The sequence below is a fragment of the Micromys minutus genome, assembly GCF_963924665.1.
Source record: "Micromys minutus genome assembly, chromosome: 16".
NCBI classification, from domain to species: domain Eukaryota; kingdom Metazoa; phylum Chordata; class Mammalia; order Rodentia; family Muridae; genus Micromys; species Micromys minutus.
The window spans coordinates 15,019,393-15,044,567 of record NC_137985.1 but is presented as its reverse complement, the minus strand read 5'-3'; the positions used below and the strand labels follow the sequence as shown (position 1 = coordinate 15,044,567).

The 25,175-nt window shown below is 35.5% G+C and overlaps 1 protein-coding gene across 1 annotated transcript in view; it reads right to left on the bottom strand.

Annotated features, from left to right (window-relative positions):
* Positions 1-3,540: 3,540 nt before the first annotated feature.
* Positions 3,541-25,175, bottom strand: part of LOC308430875 (uncharacterized protein) — a gene marked incomplete at both ends in the record, with an annotated part of 32,865 nt that continues 11,230 nt past the window's right edge. The window contains 3 exons of the mRNA XM_080930153.1: positions 3,541-4,492; positions 13,106-13,315; positions 13,843-13,877. Of these exons, the coding sequence (XP_080786279.1) occupies positions 3,541-4,492; positions 13,106-13,315; positions 13,843-13,877 (1,197 nt within the window). The remainder of the gene's footprint in view (positions 4,493-13,105; positions 13,316-13,842; positions 13,878-25,175) is intronic.

Sequence of the window (25,175 nt, the reverse complement as noted above, 5' to 3'; positions counted from 1 at the left end):
CTAAAAATGGGGTACAGAGCTAAACAAAAAAATCCTTTTTTTTCCCATGTCAACTAGGTTTTCTTTCCCTTAATTTGTAAGCAAAAATTCTTATCCTACGCTTGACATAACTGGAATCTTAGCTGTTTATAGGTTTTTCCTTACAACATTATTTTAAAAATACAGAGATACATGTACAGATTTTTAAAAGCATATTAGCATAAATATATATATATATATATATATTATATATATATATATAAAATGTATTTTGTCAGTACTTGGTTTTTTTAAAGGTTTGATACTATGCATTGATATCTTACTATTTACAGTGATCATAAAGTATATGTAAAGCCAAATGTAATATAGAAATAATTAAAGTTTTCTTGGTGTGTGAAGATTAAACATAATGATTTTTAACTACCAAACATTGCCACAAGACTGTCTTTTTAAAGCCACTTTATAGGATTTAATTTGCACAAAACCAGTTTAATGTTGACTTTAAGCAATTATGAAAGAGTACATATTTGAGGAACACGATAAATGTATTGAATTAATTTTCATTGTGATACTTATAAACTTTCCTAGTCAGTATGAATTTGAAAAAGGAGGGATTTTTAATGGGCATAATAATCACCTACTAAGCAATAACACATATCCCTTTTCCTGTTTTGCTTTTCTAGTAAGAATTTTACTATTTGTAAGATATCCTTAACATTTATTTTATCTGATTTTGGTGTTTTTAACATTTGACCCTTCTATAATGGGCTTTTAAATCTTTATGATTAGGCCTTTAATAACAATTCTAATGATGCTTTGAGTTGTTCCGACATTTTAGGTTTAGTCTCTATATAAATGATTTTAGTCATCTCTACAAATGATGGGATTTACAGGGAAGGCCTCATATCAATAATGATACTTTTTCTTTTTATACTTTTTAACCATTCATGAAATATGCGGTTTTTATTTTTTTAATTGATGAACTTTCTTTTAAAAAAACAAAGATAAATGTACAAAATTTAAGCATTTTTGCAAAAAAGTATATGAATACATTTTTGTCATTGCTTGACTTTTTTTAAGGTTTGATAGTGTGAATTAAGATCTTACTAGTTACAATGAGCATAAAGTACATGTAAAACAGTATGTAACCTGGGATTATTCAAAGTTTCCTTGGTGTGTAAGGAATAAACATAATGGTTTTTCTTTTCTTTTTCTTTTCTTGAACTTCACACAGTCTGTGAGTTGTTTCTGGGGTATTCAGAGCTTTCTGGCATTATTATCCAATTATCAGTGACTGCATATAATATCTGTTCTTTTGTGACTGGGTTACCTCACTCAGGATGATATTCTCTAGAATCATCCATTTTCTTAAGAATTTCATAAGTTCACTATATATTATACTCCCTGTTTGCTACCAGAGGAGCAAAGACCTGAGGCCCAATGATCATTGACTGATGTCTTAAAACTGTTGTAACTTGATTATCTCAGGAACTTATCATAGAAATGGAAAGCTTACAAAATTTTCTTTAAAAGTTCATTGAAACAGAAATTATATATATATATATATATATATATATATATATATATATATATATATATAAAACATTAAAATAAAGTTTCTTAGAAGTTTACTAAATTTTGAAATTCCTAGGAAAATGGATGTATCTAGAGAATATCATCCTGAGGGAAGTAACCCACTCACAGAAGAACAGACACAATATGCAATCACTGATAATTGAATAGGAGCACCAGAAAACTCTTAATGCCCAAGAAACAAGTCACAGATCATATGACACTCAAAAACAGAAAGGCCAAAAAGCAGATACCTCAGTCTGTAGGACAAAATAAAACAAGTGTATAGCACCCACGCAGAATGGGGTATGCCTAGAACTTAAATCATTAATAACTTAAGAACTAAGAAGATAACCTTGTGTCATGTTTTGGTATTTAAAAATCATTACGTTTAATCTTTACACACCAATTAAACTTTGACTACTTCTATGTTAGGTTTTATTTTACATGTACTTTATGCTCACTGTAACTAGTAAGTTTTCATTGCATAGTATCAAACCTTTAAAAAGTCAAATACTGACAAAAGTATGTTCATATAGGTTTATGGAAAAATGCTTTAAAAATCTGTACATATACCTGTCTCATTTTAAATAATGTTGTAAGAAAAACAAGAACTGGAAAAAAACGACTTTAAGAAATTCTTAGGCAAATGGATGGAACTGGAAGCTATTATCCTGAGTTAGATAAGCCAGTCGTAGAAGAATACACATGGTAGCACTCACCTATAAGAAGATACCAACCCAGAAATCTCAAAATACACATGAAACAATTCACAGACCTTATAAATCTGAAAAATAAGGAAGGCCAGTATGTGCATGCCTTACCCCTCCTTGGAGGGAGAACAAAACACTCATAGGAGAAAGGAACAAATAGAGGAGCAGATAATGAGGAAAAGATCACTCAAAGACTGCCTTGCCTGGGCACCATCACATATGCAGCCACTAGTCACTATTAGTGATGTGCTTATTGGCAGGAATCTGATATAGAGTCCTCCTCAGAGGCTCAGCCAAAGCCATACTGATACAGATGTGGATGAATGCAGCTAACTATCAGACTGAGAATGGGGACCCCAATGAAGTTTCTAGAGAAAGGACTGATGGAGCTGAAAGGGTCTGCAACCTCATGGAAAGAACAATATTATCAGCCAACCAAACCCTTCTGAGATTTCAGAGACTAAAATATCAACCAGTAAGGCCCATGGAACCAGTTGCATATGCAGTACAGGATAACATTGTTCAGCATCAATGGGAGAAGATACCTGATCCAGTGAAGACACATTTTCCAAATGTAGGGGAATGCCAAAGAATTGAATTGGGAATTCGTTGTTGAGTGAGTGTGAACCGTCATGAAAACAAGGAGAGAAGGAGTGGGATTGGAATGGGGAAGAAGGTGATAACATTTGTAATGTAATGCAAAGAATATCCAATAAAAATGAAAAAACAAAAACAAAAAAGTTGTTCAGTACTTGCTGCTTTTCTAGAGTGTATTTTACTAGCACTATGGTCAATCAGCCTAGGACTAAAAGATCTTCTTTTAAGCAGGTTCAAAATCATTCTCCTGGTTTCAGTAGTTATTTGAATACATGTGGCATACCGATAAATGCATAAACATAGCACTTATGAATGCTATTATGAGAAAAACTATAGTGGGATAGAAAAATTGTTCAGTGTTTAAGACAGTGCCTGCTCAACCAGAGGACCTGAAATGAATCCAAACTCTGCAGATATCAACTATTTGCTGCTATGAATCCAGAGTATCTGACACACTCTTCTGTCATATATAGGAAGAAGACAAACTCATGGTATTCTTACATACATACAGCCAAAACACCTAACCAAAATATGAATGATAAGTATATTAAATATAAATTTTGTGTCCAGATTGAAGGAAGTACAATAAAATCAACACAGATGAAAAACCAAGTTGGCTCAAGACAGAATCTATAACTTTGACATACATGAAGCAGATAAGCCAAAGGTTCATCATATGTCACAAAAGAGAAGCTGTCCTACCAATTAACTTCCTCAATGCCTCCTTCATATCCCTGTTCCTCATACTATAGATAAAGGGATTCAGCATTGGTGGAACTATTGAATACATCACTGATGCCACAGCAATTTCCTTCGGTGAATCAATTACTTTTGAAGTAATGTATACACCAAATCCTGTCCCATAGAACAAAGAAACAACTGACAAATGTGACCCACAAGTGGAAAAGGCTTTGTACTTTCCTTCTGATGATGGCATTTTCAATACTGTAGAAATAATATGAACATAGGAGAGAATTATTCCGAACAGAGGAACACCTGCAAAAATAGAAGCTGTGAAAAATATCAGGATGTTGTTGATGAGGTTGTCAGAACAGGCCATCTTGAGGATCTGTGCAATTTCACAGAAGAAGTGGAGGATTTCCAGGTCTGTGCAGAAGGACAGGTGCAGCACCATCAGACTGTGCAGCAGACCATTTACAATACTAATGAATAAAGAGATAAGAACCATGATAACACAGAAGCGGGGGTTCATGAGGACTGTGTATCTTAGAGGATAACAAATCGCTATATAGCGGTCATAGGCCATTACTCCTAGGAGAAAACACTCAAAGATGGTACAAACTGCCACAAAGCATCCCTGGCTGAGGCAACCAGCAAAAGTGATCCTCTGGTCCTGTGTTTGTATATTCACCAACATCTTTGGGACAGTGATGTTGACCAAATACATGTCATTAAAAGACAGATGACAGAGAAAGAAGTACATAGGGGTGTGAAGGTGGGAGTCACAGTTGATGGCCAACATTATGAGAAGGTTTCCAAAGATGGTGATCAAGTACATGCATAGAAAAAAGCCAAAGAGGAAGGGCTTCAGTTCTGTATCATCTGTGAGTCCACGAAGAAAAATATCCAAGACAACTGACATGTTTTTAACTTCCATGTTGCACATGCATCTTAAGGAAAGGGGGCACAATGTTATTGAAATACAAGAATGAGTAGTAGCACTATACATTTAGATTTGTTTAAAAAGAACCTTATATGTCTTTTAGCGTTCAGATATATATATATATATATATATATTCATTTTATAAATGAATTGGGAGGAAATCAGTTAAAAGCAACACCATCTAGCTTGTCCTATGTAGTTTTGCTATCTAGTAGTTAATACTCTTAGTGAACTTACTTCTTCTACCAGTACAAGAATGACCTATTGAATATTAAAAGTCACTGTGTTTCAGAAATGATAGGGTTTTTTTTTTTTTAATTTTCTTTGAGTGAAATGGCACCTACCATTACAACAGGATATCAGTTAAAGAATGATCCAGACTGAATTTCGATAGAAAAGTTTATGGTAATGAATTATGTAGTCAGGTGATAATGAGAGAAAAATTATGTGGAATTTTTTCAAATAATTTTATGTATGCTCTTCTGATTTACCATGTTCATAATTTAACAATTCCTCCTGTGTTTCTAATAATCCAAAATTGAGTCTTATTTTTGTATGACACCCAGAATAATGTAAACATCTCACCTGTATGTTACAAATGGAAGAAATCTCCCTTAGAAATACAAACTCAAGTAAAGAAGAGGCTCCGGGTTAAATATGAATTATCTCCAATCTTTGTTAAAGAAATTTTAAGATTTTTGAAATGCTGTTGAGTAGGTCACAAGCTAAGCGCTTTATCTTTTAATCTCGAGAGGCTTGATGATCAAAGCTCCTCATTATACCAACTACATAACTATTAGTCTAAACCCATTAGTTCATGTCCTTAAAGAGCAGTACTTACAATAGGATAGAGCTTTGAACATTTGATTCTTTGACACCTGAGAACAGCTGAACACTAATTATTTTCCTCTCATACTTCATAGCATTGCAGACATAAAACATACCATTGCCTTCATAAACTTTACACATCCTGTTTAAGGCTCTTTACAAACTAAATGGTCATTATTTTTGCCATGATATATTGTATCCAGGATTTCATTTTATTTTTATGGATAGGTCCTCTATATGTGTACAAAATTATAGTTGTTCAAGTTTCCAATTATAAAAATTGAAACAAGGTTATCCTCCATGTGTACAGTCTTTATTGACTGAATATTAATTTTTGTTCTTTGTTGTATATTTCTTGTAATTTTTTGATTACTGATAGTAGTAAAAGTGTTCATGTACTAAAACCCTACATATTAAATTTGTGAAACATAATCTTTCCCACAATTGTTTGCAATTACTTTTGTCATGAAATGAACCAAAGTGTCTAGTTTAAGGTTTGGTTTAGGGTTGTATTCATAATTTGTTTTTAATTTTAATTAACTGTTTTTCTTTTGGTGTTGTGTGATTTTAAGCTGATCATTATTCAGAGAGTAAAATGGCATGTATTTAATATGCTTAAACCTAAGAAATGAATCAGCCTTATAATTCATCTCTACTAATAGGTTTTCTGGAATGGTGGAAAAGGTTAAAAAAATTCACAGTTCAGTCTTGTTTTTATTGAGTCACATTTTTAAGACTAGAGATTTGTCTCCCTGCCTTCTCACTTCTCTCAACTTTTATATTATACCCTCATTTTGTACCCATGAAATTATTAAAAGGGTGAGTCGAGTTGTCCAATTGATCAACCTTGTATTGTTTGAACCATTTGTTCTAGAGCAGTAAACTAAAACAAGCAATCTATTACTAGCTTATATGTGCATTAAATGATTGTTCTATTTTACAATAGATATTATGAATTCACACCCATTATCTGCAACATGTGCATGCTCCTACCTCTCTTTCTTAATTGTGGAGTGTAGGGGGCCCAGTATGGAATGGAAATCATATACATCCAAAAGATAGGGACAGACTCTTCTGCAGTTGTACTTTATTTTATGACTATGCCATACAATAGTTTTCTTCGTTTAAATAGGCTTCGAATTAAAATGAAAAATTTAAATCTATTCTGGTACAAGAGATTTATATTTTGAACACACAGATATCTACCTCATAAACTATACCACTGAGTTACATACACAAAATTGCTACTGAAGTGTCTGAAGCAAACATACATTATTTTATTTTCAATACTAAACTCTAGTGTTTCATAATTCAAAGCAGCTATGATTTAGGCTTATACCACCAAGACTAAATGAACTTGTGACTTAGAAACTAAGCCATCAGAATCATGTACATTATATATAAGTGCCTTATCTGATAAGATTTACAACAACATTTTATTGGTGCTATAGTTTTATTATAACTATAATTTATTATTATAATTGCAACTATAAAAGTTAGCATTTTAATAGCCTAGATTTTTGTGGTGTTTCTGCAACATTATTAGGATGTAAGCTCTATATGTCACTGTAGCTTAGGTTTTGGTGAGAGCTAACTAACTGATGTTTTGTTTCTCCTGTTGTTTAGTGGTTCCATTTAGATTTCATTCATAAATGTGTAGCTTTTTAAATTTCTACTCTACCAGTTTTCTACATGATACCTAGATGTCTCTTAGTGTTTGCTCTCGCTCCCTGTTTTTCCTTTCTCATCCTTTTCCTCCTTGTGACTATTTGACCCTTAGGATCCAGGCCAGTGCCCTCCTTCCTCATGCATCTATATTTATTTTTCTCATTCTAGCAATACTTTATGTTACATTATCACTTATTTATACTTACTTTCTATGGTTATACTGATTGTACACTGCTAATCAAAGACTTAGTAGTTAACATTCACATACATACACAAAACAAATATGTATGATATTTGCCTTTTTGTCTTGGTCACCGCATTTCAGGTATTGTTTCCAAGTTCATCTATTTACTTGAAAATTTTGTGATTTTGTTTTATATGAGCTGAGTAATATTCCATTGTGTACATGTACCATATTGTCCTGTATTCATTCATCCAAAGACAAACAGGTAGGCTATTTATAATTTCTGATTACTACGAATGGATTAAAAATAAGCACCGTTTAACAAGTACCAGTGTAGTAAGATATATGTTTAGGAGTATACCCCAAAATGGTAGAGTTGGAGCTTATATTCAGTCTATTCTTAGCTTTCTAAAAAAAAATTCCTCAATGATTACCAGAGTGACTGCACAGGTTTGTGTTTACAGCAGCAGTGAATATTACTCTTACTTCACCTCCTGGCTAGCATTAGGAGCTTTTTTAAAAAAATTTTCCATTTAGGTGGCTCTAAGATCGAATCTGAAAGCAGTTTAAATTAGCATATTCTTGATATTGAACACTGTTTTAAGTGTTGCTCAGTTATTTATGTCTCATTTTTTAAAAACTCTTTGCTTGTTTTATTTTAAACTCTCTTTTAAATTAGTTTTTTCTCGCTGTTGTGATTTTTTTTCTTTACATATTTTAGGTATCAGTACTCTACCAGATATATGATTAAAATGTTTCCCATTTTGTAGTCTGACACTTTTTACGAATAATATTGTCCTTGTCATACAGCACCTTTGCAGGTTCATAAGGTCTCATTTATTGATCATCATTGTGGCTGCACTGTTAGTCTTTTCTCAGGGCTAATGAGTTTAATATAACTTTCCACTCCCTTGTCTATAAGATCCACTATATCTGGCCTTATGTTGAGATATATCAAGCATTTGTAGCTAAATCTGTACAGGGAGGTAAATGCTTAACTATATCCATATCTCTACATGCAGTCATTCAGTAGGGCCCACACAATTTGTTGAAGATGCTATCATTAAGCAGCATATATTTTTAAATTTTTTTAAAATCCAGGAATCCATATATATGTAGTCTAATATTTGGGATTTCAGTTCTATATCATTGATTAAAGTATCTGCATATGGCAATATCATATTGTTTTTGGTACTGTAGCTCTGTAGTAAAATTTAAGATCTAAGATAGTAATACATCCAATAAAATTTTTATTAAATATTATTATGTTTTAGTTTTGTTTCTTTTTTAACTTTATTTTAAAAAACAATGATAAATGTACAGATTTTTAAGCTTTTTGGATAAAAGTATATGAATACATTTTTATAAGGTTGTAATTAATTATTTGTGGGTACATATACATATAAATATGTATATATGTAACAATAATATAGTAAAAGAGGTTATTAATTTGAGGGGATAGAAGAGAAACTGGGAGAGGCTGTAAGAAGGAAAGGGGGATAAGATACAGTTCTATTTTAATTAAAATATATTTTTCTTTCTTTTTTCTTGAACTTCACACAGTCTGTAGGTGGTTTCTGGGGTGTTCAGAGCTTTCTGGGGTTAGTATCCCATTATCAGTGACTGCATATTATGTCTGTTCTTTTGTGACTGGGTTATCTCACTCAGGATGATATTCTCTAGATGCTGCCATTTTCTTAAGAATTTCATTAGGCTATTGTTTCTGATACCTGAGTAGTACGCCATTATATAAATGTACCACAATTTTTGTATCCATTCATCTACTGAAGGACATCTGTGTTGTTTCCAGCTTCTGGCTATTATAAATAGAGTTGCAATGAACATTGTGGTGTATGTATCTTTGTTGTATGTTAGAGCATCTCTGGGGTAAATGCCCAGAAGTGGAATAACTGGGTCTTCAGGTAGTACTATGTCCATTTTTCTGCCGAACCACCAGACTGATTTCCAGAGTTGTTGTATCAGTTTACAACCCCACCAGCAGTGGAGAAGTTTTCCTCTTTCTCACCAGCATCTATTGTCATCTGAGTTTTGGATCTTGGCCAATCTGACTGGTGTGAGGTGGAATCTATTTTTGCCTATGTCTTTCCACATGACACTGAATTTTTTTTTCACTTTCTGAAAAGAGTTACATTGGAATTTTAATAGGGGTCATAATGAACTTTTAGATTCGCCAATTTCACTATATCAAGCATACTAATTCATAAGCATAGGTGACTTTTCTTCCTTCATATGTCCATTTATAATTATTTCAATGTCTTAAATTTTTATTATACAAGTCTTTTACTTGCTAGCAATATGATTTGAGACTATTGGGAAAAATACTATTTCTCTAATTTTTCCTAAGTCTGAAATATGTATAGAAATATGCTGATGACATAACCTCATATTTTTAAAATAGTGTTTTTTAGCTGTATAAGATTCAAAGTGGAGATTTTATGGTTGTTTATTAAAACATACCATCAATAAATATAGTTTGTCTACTTTCTTATTAATATCTCTTTTAGGTTCCTAAACTGTCTCATCACTATAGCTCTAAATCCTAGTATTCCTTTAAGGAAGTATAGGAATAGTACACATCTTGTCTTGTTCTGGATTTTGGTGTAAATTCTTTGACCTTCTCTATGTTTATGTTTATATTACCTGTAAATTATTTTGAGATGCTTCTTATCTCCTTCATTTCTTTATAATTTTAACTTGAAAGAATGTAGAATTTTAGGAATTTTCTGCATTTATTGAGATGATTGTGTGCTTTCTGTCTTAAAGTCTCTTAATTTCATGGAATATGCTCTTTTATTTCTGGGAAAATAGAAAATAGACCAAATCCAATAAAGCTATTAGTGTATAAGATAACAACATTGTTTAATAAATTAGTGGAATAATTTGAAAAAAGGTCAGATTTTTCTCTACCTAGAAGAAACCAAACACATAAGAATAGACATGGACATAAAGAAGCGTTTGAGCTCTTACCACCTCTCTAAGGGTATAAATTCCATTAGTGTGGGGCATGTAGGGACTTAATGGGGACAAGAGTGGCAATGGCATTCAGGGAGAATGAAAATGATAGAAGACATTGCATGAAGAAAATGGCAATACATATAGAAGTTGAGATGTGAAATTAGTAAATAGAGAGGCTTTGGGGAAGGAGAAATAGGTGATGGATGAGAAGCCTGATGGAGAAGTTCTTGGTGGGACAACATGTCTTGATTTTACCTGTTGTAGAGCCAAATCTTCTATGTCTAAATCAAATGCATAGGAGTTGGTGGACCCAAGAATTATACTTAGTTTTGTAAGAAGCTTTGGAATTTGCCAAGAGGATTTGATATTCCTGGAAAGAGATGTAAAGGGAGGAAAGGGAAGCCTTGAATGTAAGATATTTCTAATCATTTGATAGTGCATTGACAAAGAATGATAGGATATGGGAGAATTTCTAAAACCAATGTGCCATTTTCTGGCCATAGACACTAATAATTAACTTTGTATTGAGGCAAGATTGTGTTGCAATGCAAAATCAAATGTCAAACTTCATGGCTTTAGAGACGCAAAGGCAGAAAAGATGTTTGGGAAGAAATGCAAGAGGAGTGGAAGCATGTGAGTAAAACTGTGAAGACCTCAGAGTTGCTGAGACAGAAAATTTCTAAGGCTGGCTTTACAGAAAATAAATCCCATTATTAGGGCAAAAAATGGATTGTAAACAATAAGAAAAATATCTTTCTCTACAAGTTCATTTACAAGGTGTTATGACTAGGAAAATTGCTAGAAGGAAATCAACATTGTATATAAACATTAAAATAGGATATGCAAATTAAACGAATGCAGGGGAATGGAAAAATAAGCTGCAGTGAGTATCAGCAGTGTGTGTAGTAGGACGGAAACTTTATCAAGAAGGTATTTGAATTGCATTGAGATTCTTCAGTAGAATTTCCGAACCCAGAGAGATGGATGTTCCTAACTTAGTGTTGATATCTAGGAGGGTGAAGAAAGGTAGCCTGCCTAAACTAGTGTGACTTTGTGGTATAATATACAGACATAGAACAGACAGCTTAGTATGAAACCCAAAATGATTGTGCAAAAGATGAGAGGAGACAGAATGTATGGAGAGAAATTGTTGAAGAAATGTACTCTAAAGTTTAGAGTCAGTTATGGTGTGTGGCAGAGGTAAACACAAGCATCTATACCCCAAGATGCCTAAATCAGAAGTTTTGGGTCCATTTAAAATGATCAAATGTCCAAAGGAAAACTTAAGGATCTCTATCAGGTATCTGCATCAAATTCAAATATTAGCAACAAGAAAGCACTGAGCACAGCAAAACTGCATAGAAAATAAATAGCAGATTTAATTAAAACAGAAACTATTGGGCCACATCAGATAGTAGAGGTTGGTGCCAAACTAAAAATCTTTGGTACATAAGGGCAGATATGGGAGGAGCCACCTCAAATACAGGAATGGCCATGTGAGTTCTCATGGTCACTCTAGAGATTTGTCAGTTATGCACAAAGGCATTCAGATGCCAATTGCCATATTCAGTGTGGTTCAGCTGTGACTGCTCCAAACAGGAGTATTCATTCAACCAGAAAAGGCTTTGTGAAAAGTCCTTCTTGAGAATTTAAATGTTGCTGTTACCACTGCCAAATAGGTGTCCCTCTCTTGAAGGCTTAAGAAAGCTGCAGTCTCTCTAATAACAGGGAACAAAAATATTCACAGGAGAAATATGGAGACAAAGTTTGGAGCAAAGACTAAAGGAAATGCCATCCAGAGACTGCCCAATGTGGGGATCCATCCCAGATACAGTCACCAAACCCAAACACTATTGCAAATGCCAAGAAGTGCTTTCTGACAGGAGTCTGATATAACTGTCTCCTGAGAGGCTCTGCCACAGCCGGACAAAGACCAAGGCAGATGCATGCAGCCAACCATTGGACTGAGCACAGGGTCCCCAGCTGAGTTGTTAGAGAAAGGTCTGGGGGAACTGAAGGTGTTTGCAACCCATAGGAAGAACAACAATATCAACCAACAGACATCCCAGAGCTTCCAGGGCCTAAACCACCAACCAAAGAGTATATATGGAGGGACTCATGGATCTTTCTGCTTATGCACCAAAGGATGGCTTTGGTCCTGTGAAGGCTGAGTGCCCCTGTGTAGGGCAACGCCAGGGCAGGGAGGCAGGAGGGAGTGGGTGGTTGAGTGTGGGAGCACCTTTATAAAAGCAGGGGGGTGGAATGGGATAATGGTTTCTGGAGGGGAAACCAGGAAAGAAAATAACATTTTAATAAAAATTTTAAAAACATGCAATAAAAGAGAAAATAGTAATAGTCCATAGCACTGGGCTTCCTCCCAAGTCAAGAACTAGCCTTTAGGGAAGAGGAACTTACTGCCAGTGTGAGTGTCAAATGTTAGTAATGCTAAGGGCAGGTAGAATGGTTCATTATATTTTCCATCCCACGCAAAACCTGTTATAAAAATTACCATTTATATCACCTAAGTAAAAATACACATTTATTTTATTGGATCTGAAATTTGGTGTTGTTTTTTTGAATTTAAGCTTTCTGATTTTTCTTTCTTTTTTTAATTTTTTTTTATTTTATGTATGAGTACACTGTAGCTGTCTTCAGACACACCAGAGGAGGGCATCAGATCCCGTCACAGATGGTTGTGAGCCACCGTGTGGTCACTGGAAATTGAACTCAGGACCTCTGGAAGAGCAGTCAGTGCTCTTAAGCACTGAGCCATCTCTCCATCCCCTGCCTTTTCATACTCTGCTAACAAGTGTAAATCTCTCATGTACTTCAGTCTTGTGTAAGCTGTGAAGAGTTTGTTTTGGCATATATATCATTTTATTGTGCATTTTATTGATTAAAACATTGTTTATAACATAGCTTGTACATTTTCAATTCTCATACTGTTCTGCAAACAATTATTACTGAAGTTTCGGTATGTGACTGTCTTTAGCCACGGCTTCCTTTTGAGAAAGCCTGGGCTTACTCTCCTTGCGGTCACCACTTGTCAGTAGTTCTTTGTCTTGGTTGGGCCCCATGAGATTTTTCCCTTCCATCTTTGCTGTCTGTTGCTCTTGCCATTGTTCAGGTCTTGTTTCAGCCCTCAGAGACTGAAGCTTCATGAGTGTAGCTTCCCTATCAATTTCAGAGCCATGGAATCAGAGCAGACTTCTTTGTTGATCATCTGGCTCTTCCAGTCTTTCTTCTCCTCTTCCCGCTCATTTTTTAATTGGATATATTTTATTTATATTTCAAATGTTATCCACTTTCCTGGTTTCTCCTCCATAAACCCTCTATCCCACCCCCCAAAAAAAAGAATTGAATTCAAGACAGTACTGAATAATTTCATCACTCAGATATTAAGAAGAATGTGGTACAAAAGAATCATATGATCCTGCTTGCTGAGTTCTCTGTGGTACCACAAAGTGCCCTGAGCTACCTGCATTATGCCATTAGTTGTCCACACACCATTTTAGACATGCTCATCTAGAACCATACATCCTAAGTATATAACTTCAGTGGCCTAACATGCCAGTAATGTTGAGAAGCCCTATACCAATACTTACTACAACAAGGAATACAGATATCCAAATGGCTACAGGTCCTAGAAAAACACAATCAACAAAAGCTTGGGCAATACAACACCTTCAGAGTACAGTTACCCTACTACAGTGATTTCTACATATCCTAACACATCCTAAGCACAAGAAAATCACCTTAACTTCAATCATATAAACATGAAATGGGCCTTTGTGGAGGAAATTAATAAATCCACTATACAAATACATGAAAATACAGTTAAAAAAAGGTAGAGATCTTGGAATATGTAACAACAAAATCCTTTGATGAAATGATAGAAAAATGTCATTAAACAGGTGTAGGAAAGAAATAAAACTGTGCAAATCCTGAAAATGGAAATGAAAGAGATAAAGAAAACATGAACTGAGGGAATCCTGGAGATAAAAAACCTGACATAGTGAATAGTCAAGAACAGCAGATACAAGCATCACCAACAGAATGTAAGAGGTGAAAGAGAAAATCTCAGGCATTGAAGGCACAGTGAAGAATATTGATATATAAATCAAAAAAAATGTTAAATATAAATATTCCTGACATGAAACATCCAGACAATTGGGAATACTAATAGGAATACAAGGAGAGGAGCAAAACCTCCAAAAGCCAGAAAATATTTTTAACAAAGTCACGAAAGACAACATTCACAACTAAATCAGATAGAGGCCCAATATCCAAGATATACAAAGAACTCAAAAAGCTAGACGCCAGAGAATCAAACAACCCTATTAAAAATGGGGTACAGAACTAAACAAAAGGTTCTCAATTGAGGAATATCAAATGACTGAGAAACATCTAAGGAAGTGCTCAACATCCTTAGCCATCAAGGAAATGCAAATCAAAACAACCCTGAGATTCCACCTCACACCAGTCAGATTGGCCAAGATCCAAAACTCAGATGACAACAGATGCTGGTGAGGTTGCGAAGAAAGAGGAACACTTCTCCACTGTTGATGGGGTTGTAAACTGATACAACCACTCTGGAAATCAGTCTGGCAATACCTCAGAAAATTAGACATAGTACTACCTGAAGACCCAGCTATTCCACTTCTGGGCATATACCCCAGAGACACTTTAATACACAACAAAGATATATGCACCACAATGTTCATAGCAGCTCTATTTATAATAGCCAGAAGCTGGAAAGAACACAGATGTCCTTCAGTAGATGAGTGGATACAAAAATTGTAGTACATTTACACAATGGGATACTACTGAGCCACCAGAAACAATGACTTAACCAAATTCTTAAGAAAATGGCTGCATCTAGAGAATATCATCCTGAGTGAGATAACCCAGTCACAAAAGAACAGACATAATATGCAGTCACTGACAGTGGAATGCTAACCCCAGAGGCTCACACTGCCCCAGAAACAACTTACCCACCAAGAACACATTGATAAATTCCGGGTTACACCCTGTATTACATGTACTGTTTGCTTGCTCATTGTAAAAAAAAAATAAAAAAATCTTTACCCACTAAGAAAACATTGACTATTTCCAGGTTACATCTTGTTTTACATGTACTTTATGCTCATTGTAACTAGTAAGATCTTAATCACACTATCAAACCTTTAAAAAAAAAAAGTACTGTCAAAAATGTATTGTATACTTTTATGCAAAAAATGCTTAAATCTGTACATTTATCTTTGTTTCTCAAATAAAATTGTAAAAATAAAAACAAAGAAATGGGATAACATGAAAATGCTGCATACCTCAGTATTAAAGAGATATAATCTCAGAATAATAGGCTGGAAAAAAAGTTTTCCAAGAAAAAAGACACAAGAATCAAGCTGGAGTAGCCATTCCAGTAGACTTTCAATCAAAATTAAAATGAAGAGATGGCGAATGACACTTCTGTCATCAAAAGGAATAAAATTACCAAGATGATATCTCAGTTGTGAACATCTATGCTCCAAACACAAGGCGAGCATACATAGCACTGACACATGTTCTCCGTTAGGAAATAGGAACTGAAACTCAAAGAAAGAAAAAAAAACCACATGATCATCTCTTAAGATGCTGAGAAAGCATTTGACAAAATTCAATACCTCTTCAGGTTAAAAGTATTGGAAAGGTCAGGAATTCAAGGCTCATATTTAAAAAAAGTAAAATCAATATACAGCAAACCAGTAGCAAACATCAAACCAAATGGTGAGAAACTTGAAGCAATCCTACTAAAATCAGGAACTAGACAAGAGTGCCCACCTATGCAATATAGTACTGAAGTACTAGCCAGAGTGCCTTACCTATGCAATATAGTACTGAAGTACTAGCCAGAGAAATCAGACAGCAAAAAGAGGTCAAAGTGATATAAGTCAGAAAGGAAGAAGTAAAAATATCACTATTTGCAGATGGTATGATAGTATACATAAGTGATCTCAGAAAATACACCAGAGAACTTTTATAGCTGATAAACATCTTCAGCAGAGTGGTTGAATAGAAAATTAACTTGAACATATCAATAACCTTCCTCTACTCAAAAGATTACCTGGTTGAGAAAGGAAGTAGAAAATTGACACCTTTCACAATAGTCACAAAGAACATAAAATACCTTGGGATTACTATAACCAAACAAATAAAGGATCTGTATGACAAGAACTACAAAACTCTGAAAAAGGAAATTGAAGAAGACCTAAGAAGGTAGAAAGATCTCCCATGCTAATGGAATGGAAGGATCTGAAATACCCCTGAATTTGGGTGGGGAAGCCCCTCATTCAAGTACCAAGAGAACACAAATCCAAGAACTCAGAGAGAGCCAATCTTGCTGCAATCAGGCAAGAGGTTTATTCATGGGAGGGGGGAGGCCAGAGCTCTGGGAACAACACATATCTCAAGCAGGAGATAGAGGAGTTGACCCTGAACTCAACTGAGAAGTATTTATAGGGAAAATCACATAAGCAGTTAGCAACAGGTGCATAGCAATTTCATTGCTTCATTCAAATTGGCACACTCTAATTTGGACATGGTTCAACTCTAGGCCACCCTGTTTTGGGGAACATTGACCTTCATTCTTGTTTCTCCCAGGACTGTAGAGTCAGACCAGGTGATCTGTGGTTTTTGTTCTCAGCCTTGAGAACAACTATAAACTTTAACTCTTTCAGTTCCACATAGTAAAAATGGTCTTCTTGCCTAAAGCAATCTATAAGTTAAATGCAATCCACATTAAAATTCCAACTCAATTCTTCAGAGTTTAAATGAGCAATTTGCCAGCTTTTTTTAATAATAAAAAACCTAAGATAACAAAAACTATACCTGCACACTACTTCTCTTGGGTGTATCTGTTTCTTTTTGAACAAGAACTTTCTGGTGTTCTATCAAACTCTTAGTGAATTCTCTCTCCCATTTCTTTTTGGTAGTGCTAAGAGCTATGAGTTTTCTTCTTAGCACTGATTTCATTGTATCCCATAAGTGTGGGCAAGTTGTGCAATAATTTTTGTTAAATACTAAAAGCTATTTGATTTATTTCTTTATTTCTACCTTGACCAAGCTATCACTGAGTAGAGCGTTGTTAAGCTTCCATGTATATGTAGGCTTTTTGTTCTTTTGTTGTTATTGAAGATCAGTCTTAGCCAATAGTGATCTGATAGGATGCATGGGATTATTTTGACGTTCTTTTATTTGTTGAGGAATGTTTTGTGACTGACTATATGGTCTGCTTTGGAGAAGGTGCTGTGAAGTGCTAAGAAGATGGTATTTTTTTTTTGTTTTAGGATGAAATATTCTTTAGATATCTGTTAAATCCATTTGGTTCATAACTTATAGTAGTTTCACTATGTCTCTGCTCAGTTTCTGCTTTCATGGTCTGTCTATTGATGAGCGTGGGGAGTTGAAGTCTCTCACTATTATTGTGTGTGGTGCAATATATGCTTTGAGATTTAGTAGAGTTTTTTTATGATTGTGGGTGCCCTTGTATTTGGAGCATAGATGTTTAGGATGTTTTCTCGGAGGCTCTGTCAGAGTCATAAACAGATACAGGTGAGGATGCTTGCAGCTAACCATAAGTGTAAACACAAGGTCCCAATTAATAGAGCTAGAGAATGGACTGACAAAGCATAAAGGGTCTGTAACCCCATTGGAAGAACGTTATCAATCAACCAAACTCTCCAGAGCTCCCAGGGACTAAAACACCAACTAATAAATGTGCATGGAAAGACCCATGGCCCAAGGTACATATGAGGCAGAGGATAGCATTTTCTGAATTCAATGTTAGAAGAAGCCATTTGTCCAGCAAAGGCTCATTTTCAGTGGAGGCAGAAGCCAAGGTTCTGAGGTGGGAGAGGGAGCATCTTCATGGAGGAAATGAGAGTGGGTGGGGGGAATGGGATTGTGGGAAAGCAATAACATTTGAAATATAAATGCAGAGAATTTCCAATTAAAAAATTTGGGAGGAATAAAAGAAATAAGGATTTCTCCAGTAGGAGTCAGAGAGGAGGTAAGACTAGCCCTGACCTCGACATCCTCCTGTCCTCAAGAAAGTCCTGGAACAGTTTATGTTCATTTTCTTTCTCTATTGCCAAACCATCCTGAATAGGAGGACACCTGCTTTACTAAAATCCATTTTTTCTTTAGAGTCCAGGGTCTAACTTTTCACCTCCTTCGTCTGAGAATTCTGCCATAGAAGGCAGAGTGGTAGCTACTGATAGTGGCTCCTGCTATTTTAAATTTCCCAATTCCTTCTCAGATTATCTAATTCCAGAAACTATGGACAGTGTGAGTGTACCTGGGCTTAAAAAATTTCCAGTGTTGGATTTTTTTTATTGGAAACTTTTTGTATTCATATTTCAAATGTTGTCTGCTTTCCCCCTACTGCCATTCCCTCCTCCCCATTCACTTGTTTCCACTAAGGTGTTCCCTTTTCAAAACACACTCTCCACCTTAGCATTCCCTTTGTTGAAGGACATCTATGTTCTTTTCATCTTCTGGCTATTATAAATAAGGCTGCAATGAGCATGATAAACATGTGTCCTTGTTAGATGGTATAGCTTCTTTTGGGTATATGCCCAGGAGTGTTATAGCTGGGTCCTTAGGTGGTACTATGCCCAATATTTTGCGGAACCAATAGATTGATTTACAGAGTGGTTATACCAGTGTAAAACCCTACCAAAAGTGGAGGAGTGTTCCTATTTCTCCACATCCTTGCCAGCGTATTCAGTTCTTTGTATATGTTGAATATTAGTCCTATATTGAATGTAGATTTCTACACTAAACACCTTTTCATATTAATGTGTTTGAGTTAATTATTGAGTTCCTATGGAATTTTATCTGTGTTATCTGTGTGATATTTGCATTGGAATTGTTTTTTAGAACCATATGAAACCTACTTTACATCACTTTGTTCCAGTACTCAGGTTAAAAAAAAAATGGGGAATTTTTCAAACAGCTTTATGTCACAAAGTCTGTGGTATTCTTATAATGTTGTATGAAAAATCTCACTGATGTATACAGTGTTAATTAGGATTTGAGTCTCTCCTCTTTTGTCCCTTTGATCTCTCCCATTTTTTCCTGTCAAATACCACAGGAATTTTGTCTTCATATTCCTATAGTAAAATTATCTCTTATTCTCACTTTCACTGACCTTAATGTTTTCTGGTACTAAGAGTACAGTGTATATTTTCAGAAGTTCTGTCTTTCTTTGAAAATATATTTTCAATATTTAGGTGTTGCAAATATTCCACACTAGAAGAAGAAAATGTCCAGATATGTACTGAGCCTTTCTTTCATTTAGTTTTTTTTAGTTTTTATTTTATTTTATTTTTCACTTGTTTTGTAGGATAGTTTATGTATTTACTTTTCAAATGTCATTCCCTTTCCTTGTTCCCCACTTTTTTCTCTCACTCTCCCTGCTTCTATGAGGATGTTCCCTTTCCCATCAACTCCCACCTCAACACACTGGCATTACCCTACAATTGGGAAACAAGCCTTCACAGGGATAAAGGCCTCTCTTCCTATTGATTACAGACAATGATATTCTTTGCTACATATGAGGCTAGATCCATGAATAACTGGGAGCTCTGGGGGCAAAGGTTCTGGTTAGTTGATGTTGTTCTTCCTGTGAGGTTGCAAAGCCCTTCAGTTCCTTCAATTCTTTTTCTAATTCCTCCATTGCAGTCCCTGTGCTAAGTCTAATAGTTACCTGGAAACATCTTGATCTATAGACTTCAGAGAACCAAATAGCCATATTTAAAATTGGGGTGCAGACAAAAAAAACATAGCTCTTTATGTAAAAATTTTAAATAATGAAAAAAATAAACATTAGTATATAAAGTGGACTATGAGTAGAAGTAATTCATTTGTATATATGAGAAAATAAAAAAATACTCAAATAGAAATACAAAAGTAAAGTAAAAAAGTTATCAGAGAGACAGACAAAAATGATAAGAGATGGCGATTTTTAGTACAAATTAATGTGTGGGAAGAGTGGATATGTGAATACCATCAGTGGGACACAGGCCAGGTGAGGTCACTCTGGGAGTTCTCAGAGTGCAGAGAGTGCTGTGCTCTCTGGCAAAGGGTCCTTTCTTGCCCACAGTGAGAGCCAGGTCTCTGTCAACAGTACTCACAATCTGCCCTGGGAAAGGCAGTGCTCAAATATCAACTCTACAGGCACTTTTACACCTGCATCAGAGAGGAGCTTCACACTTGGGCCCAGGGAGGTCACACCAGGATTTTCAGATGGCAGAGAGTGGTGTGATCTCTGGGAAATGGTCCTTTTTGGTCTAGAGAAAGAGTTGGTATTTACTAGTAAGACCCAAGACCTGTGGGTAAAGGGCTGAGCCTCACAAGAGCTCCAACAGCTGATCCCACAAAGACAGAACAGAATTAATGCCATCAGAACTCACTACTTGCCCACAAACTGCTGAACACTCATAAGCAAGTTACTTCCTCAGCCCATGGGCCCTCTGAACCACAGGAGAGACAGGCACAAGTCAGTGACAACAAGATCACCTATAATCACAGATAACAAGATGGCAAAGGGAAAGCAAAAGAGCTTAATCAATGGAAACCAAGACAACCTGCAACATCATAACTCAGCTCTCACATCACAGCAAATAGTAGATTATCAAACACACCAGAAAAACAAGATTTCAACTTGAAACCATACATCATAATGATGATGGAGATATTAGAGAAGTGAGTGGATAACTACCTTAAACAATTACAGAAGCACCAGGAGAATTCACTCAAAGAACTACAGGAAAACACAGTCAAACATGATGGAATTGATAACAGATAGAAATAATAAAGAAAACACAAAAAGAGACACTCTTTGGAGATATAAAACTTTAAAAAGAAATCAGAGACACAGATGCAAGCATCAGCAGAAGGCTACAAGAGATAGAAGAGAGGATCTCACAGGCTGAAGACAATTTAGAAAGCACAGACAAAAATGTCAGAGAAGACACAAAAACCATAAAAGTCTTAAGCCAAAAATGTCCAGGAGATCCAGGACAGAATAAAAAGGCCAAAGCTAAGGATAATAGGTGTATAAGAGAGCAAAAAAAAAAAAAAAAATGTCAACTACAAGGCACAGTAAATATCTTTAACAAAATCATAGAAAAAAACTTCCCTTCCTTAAGAAAAAGATTACCATGAGCATAAAAGAAGCCTACAGAACTGCAAACAGGTTGGACCAGAAAATAAATTCTTTCCTACACATAATAGTCAAAACAGCAAATGTTCAAAACAAAAAAGAATACAAAAAAAGTAAGTAAAGTAGGACATGTAACATTTAAAGGCAAATTAATCAGAATTACACCCAACTTCTCAATATATTCTATGAAGCTGGAAGTTTCTGGACAGACATCATACAGACCATAAGAGAACACAAATGCTACTCCAGGTTACTCGATCCAACAAAACTCTCAATTACCCTAGATGGAGAGGCCAAGATATTCCTGAACAAAACTAAATTTACAAAATATCTGACCCAAATCGACTGCTATAAAAATAATAAATGGAAAACCCAACAAAAGGCGGAAAACGATACCCTAAGAAAGGCAAGAAAATAACTAAGCCAAAAAAAAAAAAAAAAAAAAAAAAAAAACATGAGAAGAAAGACACACAGACATAATTCAACCTCTAACAAATAAAATAAAAGGAAAAAAATCAGTATTTTTTAATATTTGTTAACATAAATAGACTCAATTCCCCAAAAAAGAGACAAAGACTATCAAACTGGAGACATAAAGAGAATCCAGCAGTTTTCTGCATACATGAAACTCATCTCAGAGAAAAAGACAGACACTACCTCAGAGTAAAAGCTGGGGGAAAAAAAAAACCTTCCAAGCAAATGGCCCCAAGAAACAAGCAGGAATAGCCATTCTAATACAGAATTAAATACATTTTCAACCAAAAGTTATCAAAAAAGATAAGGTAGGACATTTTTTACTCATTACAGTAAAAGTATATCAAGATGATTCTTGATAGTATCTAAATTAACAAAATCAGAAATGAAAAGAGAGACATAACAAGAGAAACTGAGGAAATTCAAGAAATCATCACATCCTACTACAAAAGCCTATATTAAAGAAAACTGGAAAATCTGGAAGAATTGGACAAATTTCTGGACAGATACCAGAAACCAAAGTTAAATAAGGATCAGATCAATGATCTAAGCAATCCCATAACACCTAATGAAATAGAAGTAGTCATCAAAAGGCTCCCAAACAAACCAACAAACAAAATATAGGACCAGATGGGTTCAGTGCAGAATTTTATCAGACATTCATTGATGACCTAATCCCAATACTATCCAAATTATTCCAAAATAAAGAATGATATGGAACACTACCCAACTCATTCTTCAAAGGAACATTTGCTCTCATTCTTAAACCACACAAAGACCCTATAAGGAAAGAGAACTTCAGACTACTCTCCTTAATGAGCATTGATGCAAAAATACTCAATAAAATACTGGCAAAATAAATCTAAGAACACATCAAAAGGATCATTCACTACTATCACTTAGGCTTCATTCCTGGGATGCAAGGATGGTTCAATATATGAAAATTCATTAATATTATCTTTCCATGTAAATAAATTCAAAGGAAAGAAAACACATGGTCATCGCACTAGATGCTGAGAAAGCATTTAATAAAATTCAACACCACTTCATGTTAAGTCTTGGACAGAGAAGGAATCCAATGTCCATACCTAAACACAGCAAAAGCAATATACATAAAACCAGTAGTTAACATTAAACTAAATGTAGAGAAACTGGAGACAAGCCTACTGAAATCAAAAACTAGACAAAGCTGTCCACTTTTCCCCTACCTATTCAATATAGTTCTGGATTCCTGGCCAGAGCAATTAGACAGCAAAAGGAAATTAAAGGGATACAAATCTGAAAAAAAAAGTAAAAATATCACTATTTGCAGATGGAATGTTTGTATACTTAAATGACCCTAAAAATTTCACTGGAGAACTTTTACAGCTGTCAAAGAATTTCAGCAAAGTGGTTGGATATAAAATTAACTTATAAAAAGCAGCAGCCTTTTTGTCCTAATGGACAAACATGCTGAGATAGAAATTAGGGAAACGATACCCTTCACGATAGTCACAAACACTATGAAATAAGTTGGTGTGACTTTAACTAAGCAAGTGAAAGATCTGTAAGACAAGAACTTAAAATCTTAAAGAAGGAAATTGAAGAAGGTCTGAGAAGATGAAAAGATCTTTCATGTTCATGGATTGTAAGGATCAACATTGCAAAAATGGCCATCTTACCAAAAACAATCCACAGATTCAATGCAATATCCATCAAAATTACAACTCAATTCTTCATAGAGTTAGAAAAAGCAATTTGCAAATTCATCTGAAATAAAAAAAAAAAAAAAAAACTAGAATAATGAAATCTATTCTCAACACCAAGAAAACTTCTTTAGGAATCATCGTCCCTGACCGCATGGTATATTACAAGGCAATTGTGTTTAAAACCGCATGGTATTGGTACAGATATAGACAATATAGGTAGATCAATGAAACAGAATAGAAGATCAAGAAATTATCTCTAACATTCTTTGACAAAGGAACTGAAAACTTTCAATGGACAAAAAAACAACCTCTTCAAAAAATGGTGTTGATTCAACTGGCACTCAGCATGCAGAAGAATGAAAATCAATCTTTTTTTATCTCCTTGTAAAAAGCTCAAATGCAGTGGAGCAAAAATTTCCACATATAACCAGGTACACAGAAGCTATTAGTAGAGAAAGTAGAAAAAAGTTTAGAACACATAGTCACAGGGAAAATTGTCCTGAACAGGACACCAAAGGCTTATGATCTATTATCAAGAATTGAGGAGGACACAGAGCGGAGCCTGGCCCAAATGCCAGCCGGAAAGGCGGCTTATACAGGCTGAGCAACTGGTGAGTGGGAGACCTAGGCTGCTGGGGAGCAGAGGGATCTCTGCGGAGTGCACACGGAAAGGGCACCCCCTGCCCTGACCTGCCCTGTCCTCCCCGATCCAGTGACCGGGAACAGATCTTAGGAACTTCTGTTCCCACCCGGAGACGACTTCAGGACACAGAGCAGAGCCTGGCCCAACTGCCAGCCAGAAAGGCGGCTCGTACAGGCTGAGCAAATGGTGAGCGGGAGACCTAGGCTGCTGGGGAGCAGAGGGATCTCTGCGGAGTGCACACGGAAAGGGCACCCCCTGCCCTGACCTGCCCTGTCCTCCCCGATCCAGTGACCAGGAACAGATCTTAGGAACGTCTGTTTCCACCCGGAGGCGACTTCAGGACGCAGAGCGAAGCCTGGCCCAGCTGCCACCCGGAACCTGGGCTGCCGGGGAGTAGAGAGATCTCTGCGGAGTGCACACAGAAAGTGTAGCAGGGACACAGACCAGATACAAGGGAAAGGCAAGAACATATCACTGACAACACAATGGCAAGAAGAAAGAGAAAGAGTATATCCCAAGGAAACCAAGACAATCTAGCAACACCAGAACCCAGCTCTCCAATAGTAGCAAACATCGGAATTCCAAACAATCCAGAAAAAGAAGACACAGACCTGAAATCATGCCTCAAGACGCTGATAGAGTTACTTAAACAAGAAAGGGAAGAAAAGCAAAAAGATTCAGAAGCTTTTAAAGAAGAAACAAGAAAAACACTCAAAGAACTCAAAGAACGAGAGGAAAACAGAACCAAAGAAATAAATGAATGGAAGAGGGAAATTAAAACAGAAATTGACACAATAAAGAAATCGCTAAAAGAGATAACCCTAGAGTCAGAACACCAAAAAAAGAAATCAGGAGTCACAGAAGCAAGCATTTCCAACAGATTACAAGAGATCGAGGAGAGAATCTCGAGGGCAGAAGACAACATTGCAAACATAGACAAAACATCAAGAGAAGATGCAAAAAACAAAAAGCTCCTATCCCAAAATGTCCAGGAAATACAAGACACAATGAGAAGACCGAACC